The 17,741-nt window shown below is 41.8% G+C and overlaps 1 protein-coding gene across 7 annotated transcripts in view; it reads right to left on the reverse strand.

The window, feature by feature from the left end:
• LOC113034360 (multiple epidermal growth factor-like domains protein 11) overlaps positions 1–17,741 on the reverse strand; it is a 193,523-nt gene that overhangs the window by 35,050 nt on the left and 140,732 nt on the right. For all 7 annotated transcript variants that reach the window (XM_026189116.1, XM_026189023.1, XM_026188964.1 and 4 more), the window contains exons 11-15: positions 10,400–10,520; positions 8,402–8,565; positions 8,184–8,286; positions 3,000–3,146; positions 1,540–1,674 (exon numbers count right to left, since the gene is read on the reverse strand). In XM_026189116.1, the coding sequence (XP_026044901.1) occupies positions 1,540–1,674; positions 3,000–3,146; positions 8,184–8,286; positions 8,402–8,565; positions 10,400–10,520 (670 nt within the window). The remainder of the gene's footprint in view (positions 1–1,539; positions 1,675–2,999; positions 3,147–8,183; positions 8,287–8,401; positions 8,566–10,399; positions 10,521–17,741) is intronic.

Below are 17,741 nucleotides of genomic sequence, written 5' to 3' on the forward strand. Positions count from 1 at the left end.
CACTGCTTTTTGCTGTTTTCCCTCAGAAGCTCAAAATCTAGCGCTTTTCAGTCTGTGTCTAATCTATATCATTTCAGTCTATACCAAGCATAGAACAGCAGTTCCTTCATTACACATAAATGACTATTGTATAGAAAATATTGCATGTTAGTCTATTGCACACTGAAATGTGGATTGCATATAGAAATATATATCATACTGGATACATTTGATTTTGTGTGTATTTTACTGATTTTGTTTTTCGCCATCAGTCTGACTGTGGTGGGAAAGAAGCTGTTGTGGAAGCGTGTTGTGTGTGTGACAGACTGTCCACTCTGCTGCATCTCTGGCTGTATCCTGATTGTTTTGGTGCAAAGAGGGTGTGACCTGAAGCAACACATCATCAGAGACCTGACTATCTCTGATGATGTGTTGTTCTCTTTTCTTACAGCGCTCTGTGTCCACTGATGGAAGATCCGTTCATATAATCCTCTCTGCAGGCTTTATGACTCTCTGGAGAGTTTGTGGCTGTAGTGAGACTCAAAGTAGCCACCAACCAAGAACCCCCAGCTACCTGACAGAGTTTCATTAGTGGAAATGCTTGTAGATGTGAACACTGCTCTACGCACCATCCCCACTGGCAGTATCACTGAAATCTTAAGTACTTGGGTATTCCACAGGCCAGTGGGAATGATTCAAAAATACATGAAGTTCCACATTTCATGATGAAAAAAAGAGCATCTGTAAATACATCAGAAAGACGGCCCTCAGAGATTGCCTCAGACAGCTGAAGACAAATGGTGATGCTGAACAGGAAGAGGAATTCATGGACATGGACAACCAAGTCCCTGCATGGGATTACAATCAACAGATAGATGAAGTTGCTAAGATCAAGAAATCTGTCATGGTTTGTGTCTCTGTGTCTGAGGAGCGTGTGGGATGCCCCGGTGGCCACCCTCAGGCTGGGCCATCACCTTCACACCTGCATCCCACTCCAGGCGATTACCAGGAGGACTATTTAACTCTGCACAGACGGCTGCTCCACGCCAGTCCGTTAGTCACCCCTCAGTGGTAACTTGGCTCCCCGCAGAGTGTGTATCCAAGTGTTGCTTGAACTGTGTTAATTCTATCTCCATGTGCTCAGGTTACTGTCTGGTGTTTCGTACCTGCCACCTGCCTGCTTGGATCTCTGAGTGCACCACCTCAGAGTCCCACGGTCCGGCTCTGGCCAGATTGCTATAGCCCTGTCTTGTTGTGCCTCTCCCTTCCCCTGTACACGGACCTTTTCCCCTTTGTGTTGCAGCCTCCCAATGACGGCTTCCCTGTGTGCTTTGTCCTCCTGGTTTTCTTCAGTTCGGCGATTTCGCCTCCCTTGGTTGTTCCGGGTCACCTTTTTTTAAATAAATAAAACCTGTACTTGCTCACTCTGAAGTGTATTGAGTTTGCTTTTGGGTCCCGCTTGTGTGCGCGACCTGCGGTTAATGACACTTATTTGTAATTATGAAGTGTTTCTACTTCTGTACTTCTGAATTACTTTTCAATGGAATCAGACAAACTGACCTTCATTGCAGAGGGAGCCAAAAAATCCAGCGAGACATTTGCAGTGGCCGGTGATGTGGTGGCATGCCCCATCGCTGTGGACACACTGAGGACACATCTGACTGCAACGATGGCCATAGAAGCCAGGAGAACATGCTGTGGAGGAAAAATCCACATTATGGCTCATCATGTGCACTCTGTGATGCTGTGTGTACTGGGAATAGCGTTCTAGCCATTCCCTCGTCCCATGGGTCAGCCTGTTAGCTGTATTAGTTTTGATTTGTTTTTCCTTCCCACACAGGAAGGACTCATAAGTCTTCCTCTGGCCTTTAATTTGCTTTAATTGACGTAACTCTAATTACTCTAACTGGCAAGGCAACCCTCTTCCCTCATGCTACAGGATTTTCCTCATTATGATAATTGTGTAAATTGTGAATCAAGAGATCTTAAATGTATTACTCTGATGCCAAAAGAAGCAGAAGAAACGGTCATACAAACACACTCCATGTACTCACTCTATGAGCATCATCAGACTTGGGCTCGATTTCAAGCAGATGCAACATGAATGAGTTGCAGTTATTTTCTTAAACAAAATAAATGAATTTTAAGCTTCAGTTTCACTGGGCCATTACCATGGGAATTTAGACTCTTAATTTCAGAACACCAGCATCACCCATTAAATAAACCACCGTGTACAGGTTAATATGCAGGGTGACACACAGATCCCTAATGCTAAAGTCAGTAAAAATGGCGATATCCTTGTGGTTATTTTCACCCTGACTGAAAACAAGCCTCAAAATTGATTTCTGTAAAACTCTGATGTTTTCTCCTCCTCTGAATCTTTACAGAAGAGGTGGAAGTGCCAACATAACCCACAGCATCCCTCTGGCCAGCCACGAGGACTGTTTCTGTTTTCGTAAGACAAATGCTGCGATCATTAAATTTGCTAATTAGTTCTGAAACAAATTTTACACAGACTTTATTTCAAAGACCTGCGAAGAAGTTACAAACTGGAATAACAAAGATTATCCAGTAGAAACAGTGCACCAGGTGGCAGCTATCACTTTATTCTAGTGCCGTTAATCTCGTTAAAATGACGTTAACGGCATAACCGCATTAACGCGGTAAATCTCCGTTAGCAAGTTAGCGCCCCGTGCGTGGGACTGCACGGCGTCAACGCGTTAGCAAGGTTCACTCGTTAGCACGTTAGCGCTGTCCAGCCCCATGCACGGGGCAATCTGGGCTAACGTGCTAACAGAGATTTACCGCGTTAATGCAGTTATGTGGTTAACGTAATTTTAACGAGATTAACGCTGACAGCAGTATTTTATTCATTTCTCCTTTTTTACTAATTGTATAGGAGTCTTGTTAATAGTACTATTTGTAGTTTCTATTTAAAGCAAAATGTCAGGACTGCAGCTGTGGTCGAGTGAGTACAGTACACGACTGCAGAAACGTGGGTGTGAAAAATAATCCCTTACTTCTTCTGCAGTTGGTGCCCCGGTAGCCTGGAGCGCACACACAGGTGCCGTCCTCTGGAGAACAGGAGCCCCCGTTCTCGCAGGTGCAGCTGTAGGAGCAGTTGGGTCCCCAGCGACCCTCCTCGCACACACTGTCACAATGGACACCTGCACAAAATACACACAAACACACACAATGTAGGCTATAGTAAAGCAAACAGCTTTATTCTGCCGAGCGCTGAGCTATGAGCTCTTAAATAAAGTCAAACTGGTATTCCTAACACAGAGGTTCACATGTCACTTAAAGGTGAAAAGTGAGACGGCAGGGTGATAAAAAAAAATAAAAATCAGCAGAGATGAGTAGAGTTCTCACAGGAACTCAGCTAGCAGTTAACATAATGCTGTACTAGCAAACTGTGGGCTGTAGTAAGTAAACCTGGTCACCTTCACTTAATTGATGTCTTCCAATTGGCCCCCGATTGTGATATTTGTGATATCTGTTGATCGATGTAATGTTTAGACACTTATTAAGCATTGGAAATGTCAACAAACTGTTATTTAGTTCATTATATTATAATCAGGCTGTCTGCAGGTTTTTGTGTTGTGTGTGTTAGTCTAAAACAAAAAGATGGTAAACTGGTGTGCATGTAAAGGTGATAACTGGCATTGTGTTCAACAAAACCAAACATGCTTTTAATTATTTTGCTGTCTAAATATTCATTTGTGTGTGCACATGTATGAATAAATGTCAGTTTATATGAATAAACACATAAAATCTCACAAATACTACCCAAGACTTTTCCCTGTCTAATTCTTTGGTAAAGTGTCTCCGTCTTTCATCAGTCTTGCATGTGTGTGTGCGTGTGTCCTGAGGGGCAGCAGTCTGTCTGCACAAAAACTGGTCTGCACAATAGTTCAGAGCCCGTACGGCTCACAGGGGACAGTCTGACGGAATAGAAACAGAGAGTATGTGTAAATACAGTACACGTCTCACTTCAGCCTGCAGCTCATTAGAAACTTTCTTTGACATTTAACATTTCTTTCAGACATTATGATGCAATTAATAACATTCTAACATCTAAACTTAACTTAAAAAGTAAAGAAATGTTTGTTTGGTCGATTATTTCTTTGTTGTAACAATCCTTCTTTTCAATAGATCGTAGAGTGCTGCTGGAAAGTCAGTTTATTTCCCTTTACATCCCTAAGATCTCTTTAAATAGTAGAGTTGTGTATGTGAATTGCACCCCTGAAAAAACTGCCACCGAATCTTCTCAGCCAATGCCCAACAGCTTATTCTGTTATTGACTCTTGATTTTGAGCTGGTACTGCAGGTGCTGGCTGTCAGGTTCCTGATTGGCCCAGATTAACAGCACCTTTGAGCGCGGACTCAGCTTCAATGGTGAGCTGGTGTCTGCTTCAAACATGTCCTGTTTATAATTATATCTATGTACCTCTATCCTTCAACAATGCATTCATATGTAGTGGAATGGACAAATAAAATAAAGGATATTTTCTTCAATCTTTCATTTTTATAGTATGACTGCTTATGTTTATATATACCAAATTTTCCAGTGCTTGAGCCTACAATAATAATTAATCTTATCGTATGTTATCTTAAAATCACCCATTAGAATTATTTTTTCCGAACACTAAATCAGTCACAAAAATCAAATCAAAACTCCAAGTGCCAGCTGGACAACAGATAACAATAAACTGCTTTTTCAGTTATCTGTTGTCCATCGATGGTTAATTCAATCAGTTCCAGTTCAGTTCAATTTTATTTTATTTATATAGCACCAAATCACAATATTGTTATGTAGAGACAGTAATACAGAAAAACCCCAACAATCACACGACCTCCTATGAGTACGCACTTGACAGTGGGAAGGAAAAACTCCCTTTTAACAGGAAAAAACCAGCAGAACCAGTCTCAGGGAGGAGCGGCCATCTGCCGTGACTGGTTGGGGTTGACGGGGAAGGAGACAGGACAAAAGACATGCTGTGCTTCATAAGTTGAAGATTGCTGCTGCTGCTCGTCCATCCTGTCTTGAGAATTCTGACAGGACGACTCGGGTGTGTTGATTCCTTTAAACTGACGTATTCATCCCGCTGTAACCAGGTTTCCTTCAGTCAGAATAAACTGATGTGTTGATCAGTTATTAAATCCTTTACTAACAGGGACCTTATGTGTACTGATCCACATTTAAGTGCTTTATCTTTGGTGCAGTTGAGGATGCTATATTGTTATTTAATTTCATTTGGAATTGTTTTTTTGTGAACAGACATAGTTTCTGCAGGGATGCAGCTCTGGATCATAACAGGAGGAAGGACGCTGCAGAGATGGTGTATAAGACTCTGCTTCCTGGTCCCAACTCTGGATAAATTTGGTCAGACTTCTACAAATGAGAGCTGCTCCATCTAAAGGGGGATGGGTACCATCTCTCCTAACAAGACCACGTTTTCCCCAGAAAGTTGTTCGGTTTACACTTTACTCTCTGCAGACTTTTTAAATTTGATCTCACTGAGTCAGAGTGTAAATAATCACAGGAGAATCTTTGGGGTCTTTAATTGATATGCACTGTATTATCTTTCAGCTTCACAGACTCTCACAAGTCTAATTGTCATTCATAGTTATTACCTGAACTGTAATTACACAGGCTTACTAATTTCAGTCTAACGCAGATATCTGGTGTTTCTTTGTTTCTTCAAACTTCATGTAGTCGTTAACTCTAAACTTTGATCTATCTATTCATCAATATGTTGAAGTTTCCCTCAATGTCAATTCATTATCAGTTTTCCCTCTGGCAGTGAATTAAAATGTCCTCTCCATATTCATCACCTCTCATATTGATCCTCTCTCACCACAAGTTTACTAATTGACAATTAGTGGATGAAACAAGGAGAGGTACAACTCGAACATGACAATTAATAAAGTAAACAAGGGCACGGTGAAGTGTAATATCACTGCTGAGGAGAATGTTTGTGTAAAAAGGCTCTCTTGAAAGGTGCCTTATCCGTGGGAACATTTGTAAAGTTGAATTATTGAAAACAGCTCAAACTCATCCAAGCTTGAACGTCCCTAGTTTTAGAATTATAGGTTTGAATCTGCTGTGTGTTTGTCATATCGATTTGTAGTCTGAATTCATACCTTATTGTTGTCTGCACCCTTCTCCTCTGTCTTCTATTCCCCATCCATGTTTTATTTTATTCTCCTCTACTGAATGTGTGTTGAGGTATTTTCCATAACTGCTCCAGCTGGCCTCATTTCAGAGGGTCTAGATATGGCCCATGATCCCATGTCCCCTGAAGAGGCCAAAGGTCAAACTAAAGTGCATTTTTTAAGCTCTTCTGGAGTGTTTTTGATGAAGATTCATCAGTTTCATTGGATAGTTTTCAACGAAGTTGTTCTTCTCTGAGACCATGTGACTATAGAGGCACATCTAAAATTATTTTTAAACCCACTCTCAGTATATTTATTACTTTGTTGTGCACCTTCGATTTGATCTTCCAAGGGCTGGTTTTAGAGAGACACGAGACGCACGACAGCTTAAATAAAACTAATACAGTGGTCGGATTTCAGGTAAATTCATCAGTGGTACAAAGTCACTATGTTGACTTAAACACCATTAAATGTACCAAAAAATGTAATTATTCAGTGCCATCAGCCAGCAAGTGTCATTGATTGCTACCATGGAAACACTAATGCCAGGGGAATGTATCATGGGTATGGCATAGGTCTTACACAATAAGCTGCAAAATGAAGAAGAAGCTTCTGAAGAAGCTTCTCGGATGAGAGGTGAAACGTCTTCAAGCAACTTAAAGAAGTCCAGACGCTTTTCTTTGCAAGCTCCTTAGACTACGATGACCTGGATGACTGAGTAGCTTCACAGACACCTGCCTGTGAAAGTGTCACACGTGGTTTATAAAGCACTTTGAGTGCTCGAGTAAAGTAACAATTTCATATAGTTCATATTCATATTGCACCAAATCACAACAACAGTCACCTCAAAGTGCTTAATGCTTCTATGTGAAGACTACAATAGTACAGCTAAACCCCAACAATCAGACGACCCCCTTTGAGCAACTTTGGTGAGACTGGGAAGGAAAAACTCCCTTTTAACAGGCAGAAACCTCCAGCACAACCAGGCTGACATAAGCTTTGTCCAAAAGGAACGTTTTAAGTCTACTCTGAAAAGTAGAGCTGGTGTCAGTCCCCCAAATCCAAGCTGGGAACTGGTTCCACAGAAGAGGAATCTGAAAGCTGAAAGCCTCCCAATTTACTTTTTAATATCCTAAAGAACAGAAGAAAGACAGCAATCTGAGAGCGGAGTGCTCTATTGGGGTGATATGGGCGGTATGGAAAGATGGGCTCTGATTACTCAATATTATTTGCTATATAAGAACCAGTCCGTTTGCCATTTACATAATGTTTCAGCACAAGATATATGTTACATTACTGTGCTCAACATTAGGCCCTGTCCCACTTTGTCCCACTTTTTCAAAGATCATGTTTCAATCCTTCTGTTCACTCTTTAGCTGAAAAAAGTAAAGGAAAAGACAAATGTGATTTTTTTGTGATATGTGTATATTCAATGTTGGGTCAGTGAACTATACGTTATAGAATAGAATTCTATAGAATAGAAAAGTGCTATATAAGAACCACTCCAAATGCAATGCAAGTGGTGTAAAGCACCCAGCTACTGGACTCTAGAGCAGTGGAGATGTGTTAGAGCGGTTTCTGCAAGGCAGAACTTTTCATCCGGGTCTAGTCTGACCTCACAAATGTTTAATAGAATAGCCAAAAATTCCCATGAATACAGGAAAACTTTGCCACAAGACTGGAAGCTGTTATAGTGAAAAAGGTTGTCATTAAAGTTACTTAATACTTTTAATAATATAGTGTAGAAGGGTTATTATTGTTATGAATATTCAGTGAATGTAAAATTGGGAAAATGCTTTGAATGGCATTTTGTCAACAGACTGAAGCAGGCGTGCTGGTATGAATAAATATTCTACTGTACCACCAATATGCAACCAAAAATGCACAAATTATATCACAGTTGCCAAATGCTTGACTTTGAGGTCAAGGCCACTAAAATGTGAACTTTCTGTGGTATCAATCTGAACATCATAGGTGTTCTTTCTAATGTTACTGGATTCACAGCATTTTCAAATGTTGGCTCAAACTGCAGCTCCATAACTCACCCGTCCAACCTGCAAGACAGCGGCAGAAACCCGTAACTGGATCACAGCCATCGGAGTTAACGCAGTCACATTTCTCTCTGCAATCCAAGCCGTACGATCCATCCTAACAGCACCAAGACAAACATCAGAGAAAACACATTTTTTCTTTTATTAAGTAACTTAACGAAACATTAAAGAAGCAAAGTAGAATGCTATGAATGAATGCTATGAGCACTCACAGGACAAGGTACGTCACAGTATTCATCCGTCCAGCCTGGGGAGCAAGCACAGGTTCCACTGACGGGGTTGCAAGCTGCCCCATTGGCACACTGACACGTCTGATTGCAGCTCAGTCCCCAGGTTCCACTGGAGCAAGGGATGGAGCAGTCGACACCCTGCCAACCTGCTCAGACGACAGATCATTTTAGTTTGTAATGGACCTTTACTCTGCAATTAAGTATTATAAGTTTTATATTTCCGTATGTTTGACCTTGTGATTTTGATTTATTTTATGACTTTTCTTCTAACTTGGTGTAATTGTAGTTTATAAGAATGTGGATCCTATTTTCTCTACATTATCCATCTTTGCTGTATTTGTTATAATGACTAAATACGTGTCAATACCTATTTTATAGCTGCAACAGTGTCCAAGAGGCACGAGCCGACAGACAGACATATTTACAGTTTAAACAGATTATCAAAAGTAGTTTATTTGGAGCTAAAAAAAAAGTCCCTTTCCCCATCTTTGATAAGTGTTTCCAACAAACAGTTTGAGTAATCGTTTTTCTGTTTAACTTCATTTCCTCTTCCAAGTAAGTCTGTCTGGTTGTTGTTTGAGTTTTTCCTGCAGTGACAAAAGTCATAGAAATAAGCCAAGCTGCAGGACACAGGAGTTCATCGTTACTAAGGGCTGTACATTGAATTATCAGAGCGTATGTTAAACATATATCCTGATAATTCAACTGTTCAGTTCAGTAATATTTTGGATTATTGTTTAAATGACTTTTAAAAATGTATTTATCTTTTTAAAGGCTTTGCTTAACTTGAATGTAAGTAATAAGAAATGTTTCTAATTTGTCATTCCCTTCCATCCTTCACCATTTCCTGGGCTTTTCCCACTAAAAACACTGAGCATATTAAAGTACATCAAAGTAAATTAAGTCATGGGTGACTAAAGAGAGAGAGTACGCGGGTTTCACAGGGTTCGTTCTTGTTCTAACCAAAGCTCTCAGGCCCTGGTCCTGTTTTCTGCTTCTTCAGATGTCTCTCTATTTTAATTACCTGTGGTCCCAACCACGTTCAGAGGTGTATAAATATTTAAACATGCTGATATTGAGAGATATTAAGCAAGCAGAAAAAAAGACCAGGTAAGGACTGGAGATTGTTACAGTTGATGTCTTCACATTTTTAGAGATGTGAAATTGAATGAATGGTGAAATTGGAGAAAATTTGGGGTTTCTGGTTTTCAAATGCAGGATCAAACAAAAACAGGGCTAGGAGATCAAGGCTGGAACTTTTTAATATCAAATAGTTTGAAATTTTCTCAATTTTCTTTAAGCGTTTAGAAAAGTCCGAAAGTGTAGAAAAGATCTGTCAAAAAAAGCTGCAAATAATTTCACTGAGTTACTGTGAAATATAACAAAGAAAAAGCAGCAAATTCCCAAATTTGTTTAGTGATCTTGTGGAATTAGCTAAAAACTTTTGTATGTGTACTAGAAGCACAACTTGAATAAAGCAAGAGTTTGGAAACATTATGTCAAGGCCATGTAACCTAACTTTTTTAAAGGTTTTTATCACACTTGACCTCTTGAAATAAAAACAAGCATTTTTATCTCCTGGTGATCACTGAAATTCAAGTTATACACCCTTCCCCACTCACTTCAGATAGGCCTGGTTTTCTTCAGATTCAAATAAATGCAACACCATCAACATTTAATTAATTTCAATAGTCAACAGAATATGTAGTACTTAAAATAGCAGTTTTTCAAGCTCTCGTCAACGATATGCTCTGCAGCTTCTCCACAGGAACATCCACATGTACATTTTTAGATTAGAAAGAAGTACCAGAGGCTCTGCTGAAAATGTTAGACATTCAGGGAAACACTACAAGTTACAGTGAAGACTGTGACTCCTTACAAAAACAATTTTGATAGTTGTTCCTCTTGTCCAATTCTAAAACATAATAATGAAGGAAATTTCAGCACTCTGTCTTTAAGAACGTGCTTGTAAAGCACTACCTTCTCTGCAGATGCAGGAACCATCAATGTGTGAGCAGGAGATCTCGTTTTGGCAGGAGCACGATGAGGAGCAGTTGATCCCGTACAGGCCTGCAAGACAGCTGATAGAGCAGTCGTCACCCTGGTCACACAAAAGGAGACAGGAAGGAACTGAAAAATAATGGTAAAGGTAAGATAAAAGGCCTGGAGTTGATTTGAGGTGAAGTGCTTGCATTTGGAAGATTTTGCTGTGAATGGACAACAGGTGGTCAAATCAGCTCTCCGTGAAGGTGAAACAACCAATGCTTAAGCTCACAAAGACAGAAAAAACCCATCGGAGAAGTTGCTACTATATTAGGGTTGGACTCAGCAATACAAAAAGACCTGGACGTCCACAGGAAGACAGCTTTCCAGGATGATCGCAGAATTCTTTCTATTGCAAAGAGAAACCTCTTCACAACAGCCAACCAAGTGAACAGCTCTCTCCAGGAGGTAGACGTATCGATATCCAAGTCTATCATAAAGAGAAGACCGCATGAAAGTAAATACAGGGTGTTCACTGCAAGGTGCAAGCCACTCATCAGTCTCAAGAATAGACTGGCTAGACTTTGCTAAAAAAAACACCCAAAAAAGCCAGCACAGATCTGGACAAACATTCTTTGGTCAGATGAAACCAAGATCAACCTCTACAAGAATGATGGCAAGACAAAAGTATGAAGAAGGTGTGGAACAGCTCAGGATCCAAAGCACACCACATCATCGGTAAAACGCGGCGTCGGCAGTGTGACGGCTTGGGCATGCATGGCTGCCAGTGACACTGGGACACTCGTGTTTACTGATGATGTCACTCAGGACAGAAACAGACGAATGAACTCTGAGGTGACTGTCTGCTCAAATCCAGCTAAATGCAGTCAGATTGATTAGGCAGTGTTTCATAATACAGATGGACAATAAGCCACAACATACGGCCAAAGCAACCCAGGAGTTTATTGATGCAAACAACCTGATCTTAACCCAACTGAGCTGCATTTCACTTGCTGAAGATTAAACTTTGCACAGAAAGACCCACAAACAAACAGCAACTGAAGGCCTGTGAGAGCATTAAAAAGGAGGAAACCCTGGGTGTTGATTTAGCTCACTGCGATGAGCAGGTGACCATATGCCACATGGCTGAGACCAGCCGGCCCACATTCGATTCCAACCTTTTGCTGTATATCTTCCCCCATCTCTCGCCCTCCGCTTCCCTGTCACTCTTCACTGTACCCTGTCAAATAAAGCTGTAAAAAGGCCAAACGAAAAGGAGGAACCCAGCATTTGGTGATGTCCATGAGTTCAAGACTTCCGGTTGTCATTGCCTGCAAAGGCTTTTCAACCAATTATGTAGTAATAAACATTTTATGCTCAGTTATTTAATTTGACCAATTATTTTTGTTTAAAAATCCCTTCCTTTTTATGCAATCTTTTCTTTCAACTCACTGAATTAAAACTGAGTCTAGTCTGCACTTCAACTGCATCAGAATTGTTTCATTTAAAATTGAACCCCCTGTCTGGGGCTCTCCTCAGCTCTTTCCAGGAGGGTGGCGTGGCTGCCCCTCCGATGGTCCTCCTTGGGCTCTCACGCTCCTGGGGGCCACCAGATGTCTCCTCCATGCCTGCTTCATGCAGGCACATTACAAGGAGAATCCTTTTGAATACAAGTGCGCTCACGCACACAGGTGCTCACAGGCTTTCTTGCCTCCCACCTCAAAGCACATTCTGCGCTGTCAGTCTTGTGTGCTGCAAAATAAAATTCAATATTTAGTATTTACTGTTAGTTACACTTATCTAGGTTATTGCTGCAGTGCTGTTTTTATTGTGTTGCTCTCCTTTTACTTGTTTTCTTTTTTTGTATCAACAGGTAAACAGCGGATTTGTTTTTTAGTGTCTTCTCTCACTGTCCCTCTTCCCCTCTTCCCCTCTGTCTGTCTGTCTGTCTGTCTGTCTGTCTTTCTTTCTTTCTTTCTTTCTTTCTTTCTTTCTTTCTTTCTTTCTTTCTTTCTTTCTTTCTTTCTTTCTTTCTCTGCCCCCAGGCATGTCTGTCCTATTTGTGACTTAAAATAAAATAAATTGAATAAATAAATAATAATAACAAAGGTCAATCAAGTGGACCAATATGGCAAAGCCATAGTGATCTACTTAGTAAAATAAATCCATCTTTCTTGGCCTTCAGACAATAACTCTGATTGCTAAAGAACTGAAGAGGACAGGGGGGAAAATCATTGTGGTGATGTACAGAACCAAAATCTCTGTCCAAATATTTATGGACCCAACTGTATATGTGTGTTATGTGTTACATGTTAATGTACATGTATAAATATTTTTAATGTTGGAGAGTTCTGTATGTGTATGCAGCTGTCTAGAGGCAACCTTTTCAGAAAAATCTGAAACCTTCTAATTATAAATTAAAATCAAAGACCACTCCCAGTTCCCTCCAACAGTCCGTGTCAAGTTCTGCTCTCTTATTTTAAAATAGCTGTATCATTGTGGCTGCAATGTGTGAGCCTTGAAACATTTTGGATAAAGAGTCAGAATAGAAAAGGTTTGGCATCGGTTTAAAGTTCTGAGGCAATGACATACTCACTGACATGAGCTTCCCCTGGAATCAATATTCAGGCTTAAATGAGTCACAAGTAGGGATGGGTATCTGTGGTGGGGCGTGGTCTGCGGTGCCGTGCAGGGAGGGCGGACGCACCTGCACGGCATCCTTAATCACGCCCAGGGGTTTGGGTGTGTTGTGGTGTGACGTGAATTAAATAAAGATGGCTCTGAACGTTGCTCCATGGTCCCGCCGTGCCTTATTCACGCCACAGTATCGAAACCCGGTTCTTGTTGAGAACCGGTTCCCACTGTCGATTCCAATCGCCCCGAATGACGTCACCACGTTGCGGAGCGTCATTTACCTGGCAGGAAACACGGTGCCTAAGTGGCTCAAACGCTCAAAAATTTGGTTATACTTTACGAGAACGGATGACAACAGGGCAACTTGCAATACTTGAATAGTGGATATTTCATCTAAGGGAGGAAACACTGCGAATATGCAAAAGCATTTGCTCACAAAACACGCGATGACCTTAAATGAATGTCGTGTTTTTAATTCTGGACTCGTGAATCTCAACCCAGCAGCAGCGGTAACGTTTGCACGTCCTCTCCCGTTAATGCGGCAGGTAAATAATCAACAACAGTGCATATTATGTTAGCGCGATCTGCCTTATTACAAACCTGCCATTACTGTGCATTTAGTGACCATGATGAGACAGAGTCTGGCTCAGATGCTGGCAGGTCTCGCTGCAGTCTGCCGGTAGCGTCTCCTTTCAGGCAGGATAGACGAATGTCACCGAGCAGTGACTCAGTTTGTGGTCAAAGGCTTGCACCCGTTTGCCACAGAAGATGATTTCCAGTAAGTGAATGTGTTTAATTGTAGGCAGGGACATTTCTGGATATTCTTGTGTAATTGCTACAGAATAATTTATGTTACACTCTGTTATTGCTACAGAAGAATATTTATTTTATTATTTTACATTTACAATTTTTTTTCCTGGGGACCCTGTGACACCCCATTGAAGAGCCGTAGGCTGGATCTCTTAAGATCTCACTGTTCTGCTCTCTGGCAGCAGCACCATGCTCTCCCCCTCTCTCCCATGCACTTTAGAGCAACACGCAGCAACACTACACATGAGCGGGAGGAGGGAGGTATGGGGTCTTCACACACCCCCGTTCTCTGCTAGCCATCGGGGCGGGGGGGCTGGGAGGAGATGTTGGCTGTCCGATTGGCCTCCCTGCTGCTGCGGAGCCTGGGACGGTCTGCTTGCCTCCACCCCGGGGGGAAGGGTAACATCTCTTGGGTGTGGGTTCTGTTTCCCCCTCTGGGGGCGAGGGTACCTGGACCCGGGGTATAGAGTATGTTTGGGGAGTGTGATTGTGTGTACATGTCCATTTATGTCAATCCCTACGTTGGGTGAGTGCTGAGTGTTTGTATATGTGTGCATGAGGGTGGGAACGCATGTTTGTGTCTGTGTGTGCCTGTTTGTCTGTGTCTATATGTCAGGTCGGGTCTTAGACTCCACCTCTCTGGGAACTCCCAGGCCCTCCAAGGCCTATCTCCCCTCACCACACTCCCTGCCGGTGACTCCCTGCACACCTCTGGATGTCTGGGGCCTGGATCTCCTCCATGCCTGCTTCATGCCCTGGGGGACGGGACTATGGCTCTCTACATCCTCTAGCAGACCATTACATGTGGAAACCATTTGAATACAAGCGCGCTGATCCACACAGGTGTTCACTGTTCATGGACTTAAATAACACCTTTCTTGGCTGCTACTTCAAAGCACATTGTGCGCTGTCTGTCCTGCGTGCTGCACAACAACATTGAATATTGAGTATTTACTGCTGTTTACACTTAGCTAGACAACAAAGACAAAGATAACAAAGACTCCTGACTCTCAACTTGCCTCATCTACTGATTCACATAAGCATAAATGCTTTGTATGTAACATTTATGGGTGGCTGTAGCTCAGGTGGCAGAGCAGGTCAGCCACTAATCAGAAGGTCGGTGGTTCGATCCCAGGCTGCATCCTGGCTGCATGCTAAATATCCTTGGGCAAGATACTAACCCCGTGTTTGCCTACTGGTGGTGGTCAGAGAGCCCGGTGGCGCCTGTGTCCGGCAGCCTCGCCTCTGTCAGTGCGCCCCAGGGCAGCTGTGGCTACAATGTAGCTGCCATCACCAGTGTGTGAATGTGTGTGTGAATGAATGTAGTGTAAAGCGCTTTGGGGTCCTATGGACTAGAAAAGCGCTATACAAATGCAGGCCATTTACCATTTACTGATGAACACATGAGAGAGTAGCTAGACTGCAGACTAATCAATAAAGGACATGTCGTAGTGGCGAGACAGACAGCTTGGCATTAGCAGGATATCTAACCTTATCCTGTGCTGATAGCATGCTGGGAGAGCAAGCTTCACACATCTGAAATCTCAGGCACCATGACACATTGATTGGGACCTCCAACATATAAACTTTGCCAATTAAAATTGTATGCTTCAAACCTGCTGCCTTTAAATTGCTATTAATCTAATATTCACAAAGCTATCCAAAAGACAGGAGGACAAAGAGCTCTTATTAAATTTGAAACACTTGAAAAATAAATAAAATTGAACATCAATGTGTTCAGTAAGGAAAATCAACTGAATTTCCCAGGACTGTAAAGTCACCTCTTGTATAATAATTATGTACAGATTGGTGGATTAATGATCATTTGCTTGGCAACTTTGATTTAAATTTTTGTTCTAAAAGCCAGTTATTTTCAGTTTTTAAATCAAAGATAACAAAACAAAAATAATGTGTTTTTTACTTCATAACCCAAACACTAGCTGTGCAGCCTTGGAGGAAAGCAAAGAAATTTAACAACTCTACGTAGTCCCCTAAAATAAACAAATACCATCACTGTCACTATAGGAATGGAGAGACTGAGTATCAAACTGCTGCTTCTGTACTTGGTTAGCAGATCATCAACGACTGTGATTGCCTCTACACTACTAACAATTACAGGAACACTTGGAAAACGCATCAGATCTCAATAGGGGAAAATTGTGCTGGATATCTATACAGATATGGACTGAGTAATGTGTTAGCAACAAAAGTATGAGGCACTGTTTGATATTAAAATCATGAACCTAAATTCACAGACACCCTGAAAATTAAAGTGAAACATTTAATTGCAGCAACTCCAAATTGGTGCGTTTTAGTTTGTATGGCATACAGATACTTGTAATGATGCCTGACAATGTTGGAACAACATGTGGTGTTGAGGAGAATCCCCTATGTTTCTGTTCACCCAACAACATCAGGTCTTCTATTGGATTTAAGTCAGGTGAGTATGGGGGTCAGTCAGTAGTATCAATTTCTTCATCCTCTCATATCATTGCCACATGAAGCCTGGGATTGTTGTGCAGCAGGAGGAACCCGATGATGTTAAAGGGTTCTGCTGACCCTTTCACTTCTCTCATATGTGATCAGGGTGAGCCTGACCACACCTACGAGAGGTCATTTGTCGGGTTCTGGTCGTGCTCATCCTGTTCCTCCTTGCACAAAAGAGCAGATATTGGTCCTCCTCATAGATTAAGTGTTGCAGAGTGTAGCATTGTGGAAAAGAGTTGAGAGAATCCTCCACTAAACATTTTGGTTGGCATTACTTTTCATTTTTTTGCTAACTGCATGCTTAGATGTTTTTGTGTCTTGTGTGGGCCACACCCATGTGGGAGTGGAGATTCTACTCTAGTCCAACAGCCAGCTATCTGGAGTTGAGTACAGGAAGCAGTTGATTGGGAAGGATTTTAGCCCTTCTTTATAAAGGGGAGAGGGCAGGTTGTTGTTTTTTAGTAGGACACTGCTGGAGCAGGGAAGCCAGCTGACCTTGGAGACTCCAGGATGAAACATTTTAAAGGGAAGGATTTTTAACCTGGCCTGGTTTTGCTTTTAAAATAATCTGATAATGTTGGAGGGAGGACTCGTTTTAATTAGGATTCATGTGGATCTGCTGGGATAAAAACACTGGACTGGACACTATCTGTGCCCAAGGAAAGGAAACTGGTCAAGATTTAGAGAAGTGTGAGCTCCAGAGTGGAAGCCCCAGGATCTGGTGTACAGACCCACCCTCGAACAACACCAGGCCTGATAAGGCTAACAATCCTGACCACGGCAGCTTTGGGCCTTGGATTCCAGACCGGAGTTGTGTCCTCAGCCAGTAGTCTGACTTGGAGGGGAAAAAAATGAACATTGTGTACACCATTGCAGTGTGAGTGTGTAGATTTCTTACTGGTCAGTATTGGAGCTTACTACGTTCTTGTATGGAGGAAATTTTGAGCTGTACGTAACACAAGGACGTTCTACTTTTGTGTTCAGGTCTCCTAGACTAATATCCTGTATCCTTCTCCTGAGACTGTGCCTGGAGAGACAGCAAGGTGTCACTAGGTATCACCTCATAATACCACTAGTGACAATGACCCAAGCCAAATACAGAAGTAGTGAAAAAACTGTCAGAAAATAAGAGGATGGGAAAAATGTGTCGTTTTGCCCCTCTAGTGCGCCTGCTGTTAACTTCATTAACACCAAAGCACCTGAAACTGATTAATAACTCCCTCTGGATCTAAATCCAGCAAAGGTGCAAAGGTTTTAAACTCTGAATATGTTAAGTGTGTTATTGTAACACATTAATTATTCAGTGACCTGGGGGGCTGGGGACTTTACAGGGAGTGCAGAATTATTAGGCAAATGAGTATTTTGTCCACATCATCCTCTTCATGCATGTTGTCTTACTCCAAGCTGT

Source organism: Astatotilapia calliptera, chromosome 1 (genome assembly GCF_900246225.1).
Source record: "Astatotilapia calliptera chromosome 1, fAstCal1.2, whole genome shotgun sequence".
Classification (NCBI taxonomy): Eukaryota; Metazoa; Chordata; class Actinopteri; order Cichliformes; family Cichlidae; genus Astatotilapia; species Astatotilapia calliptera.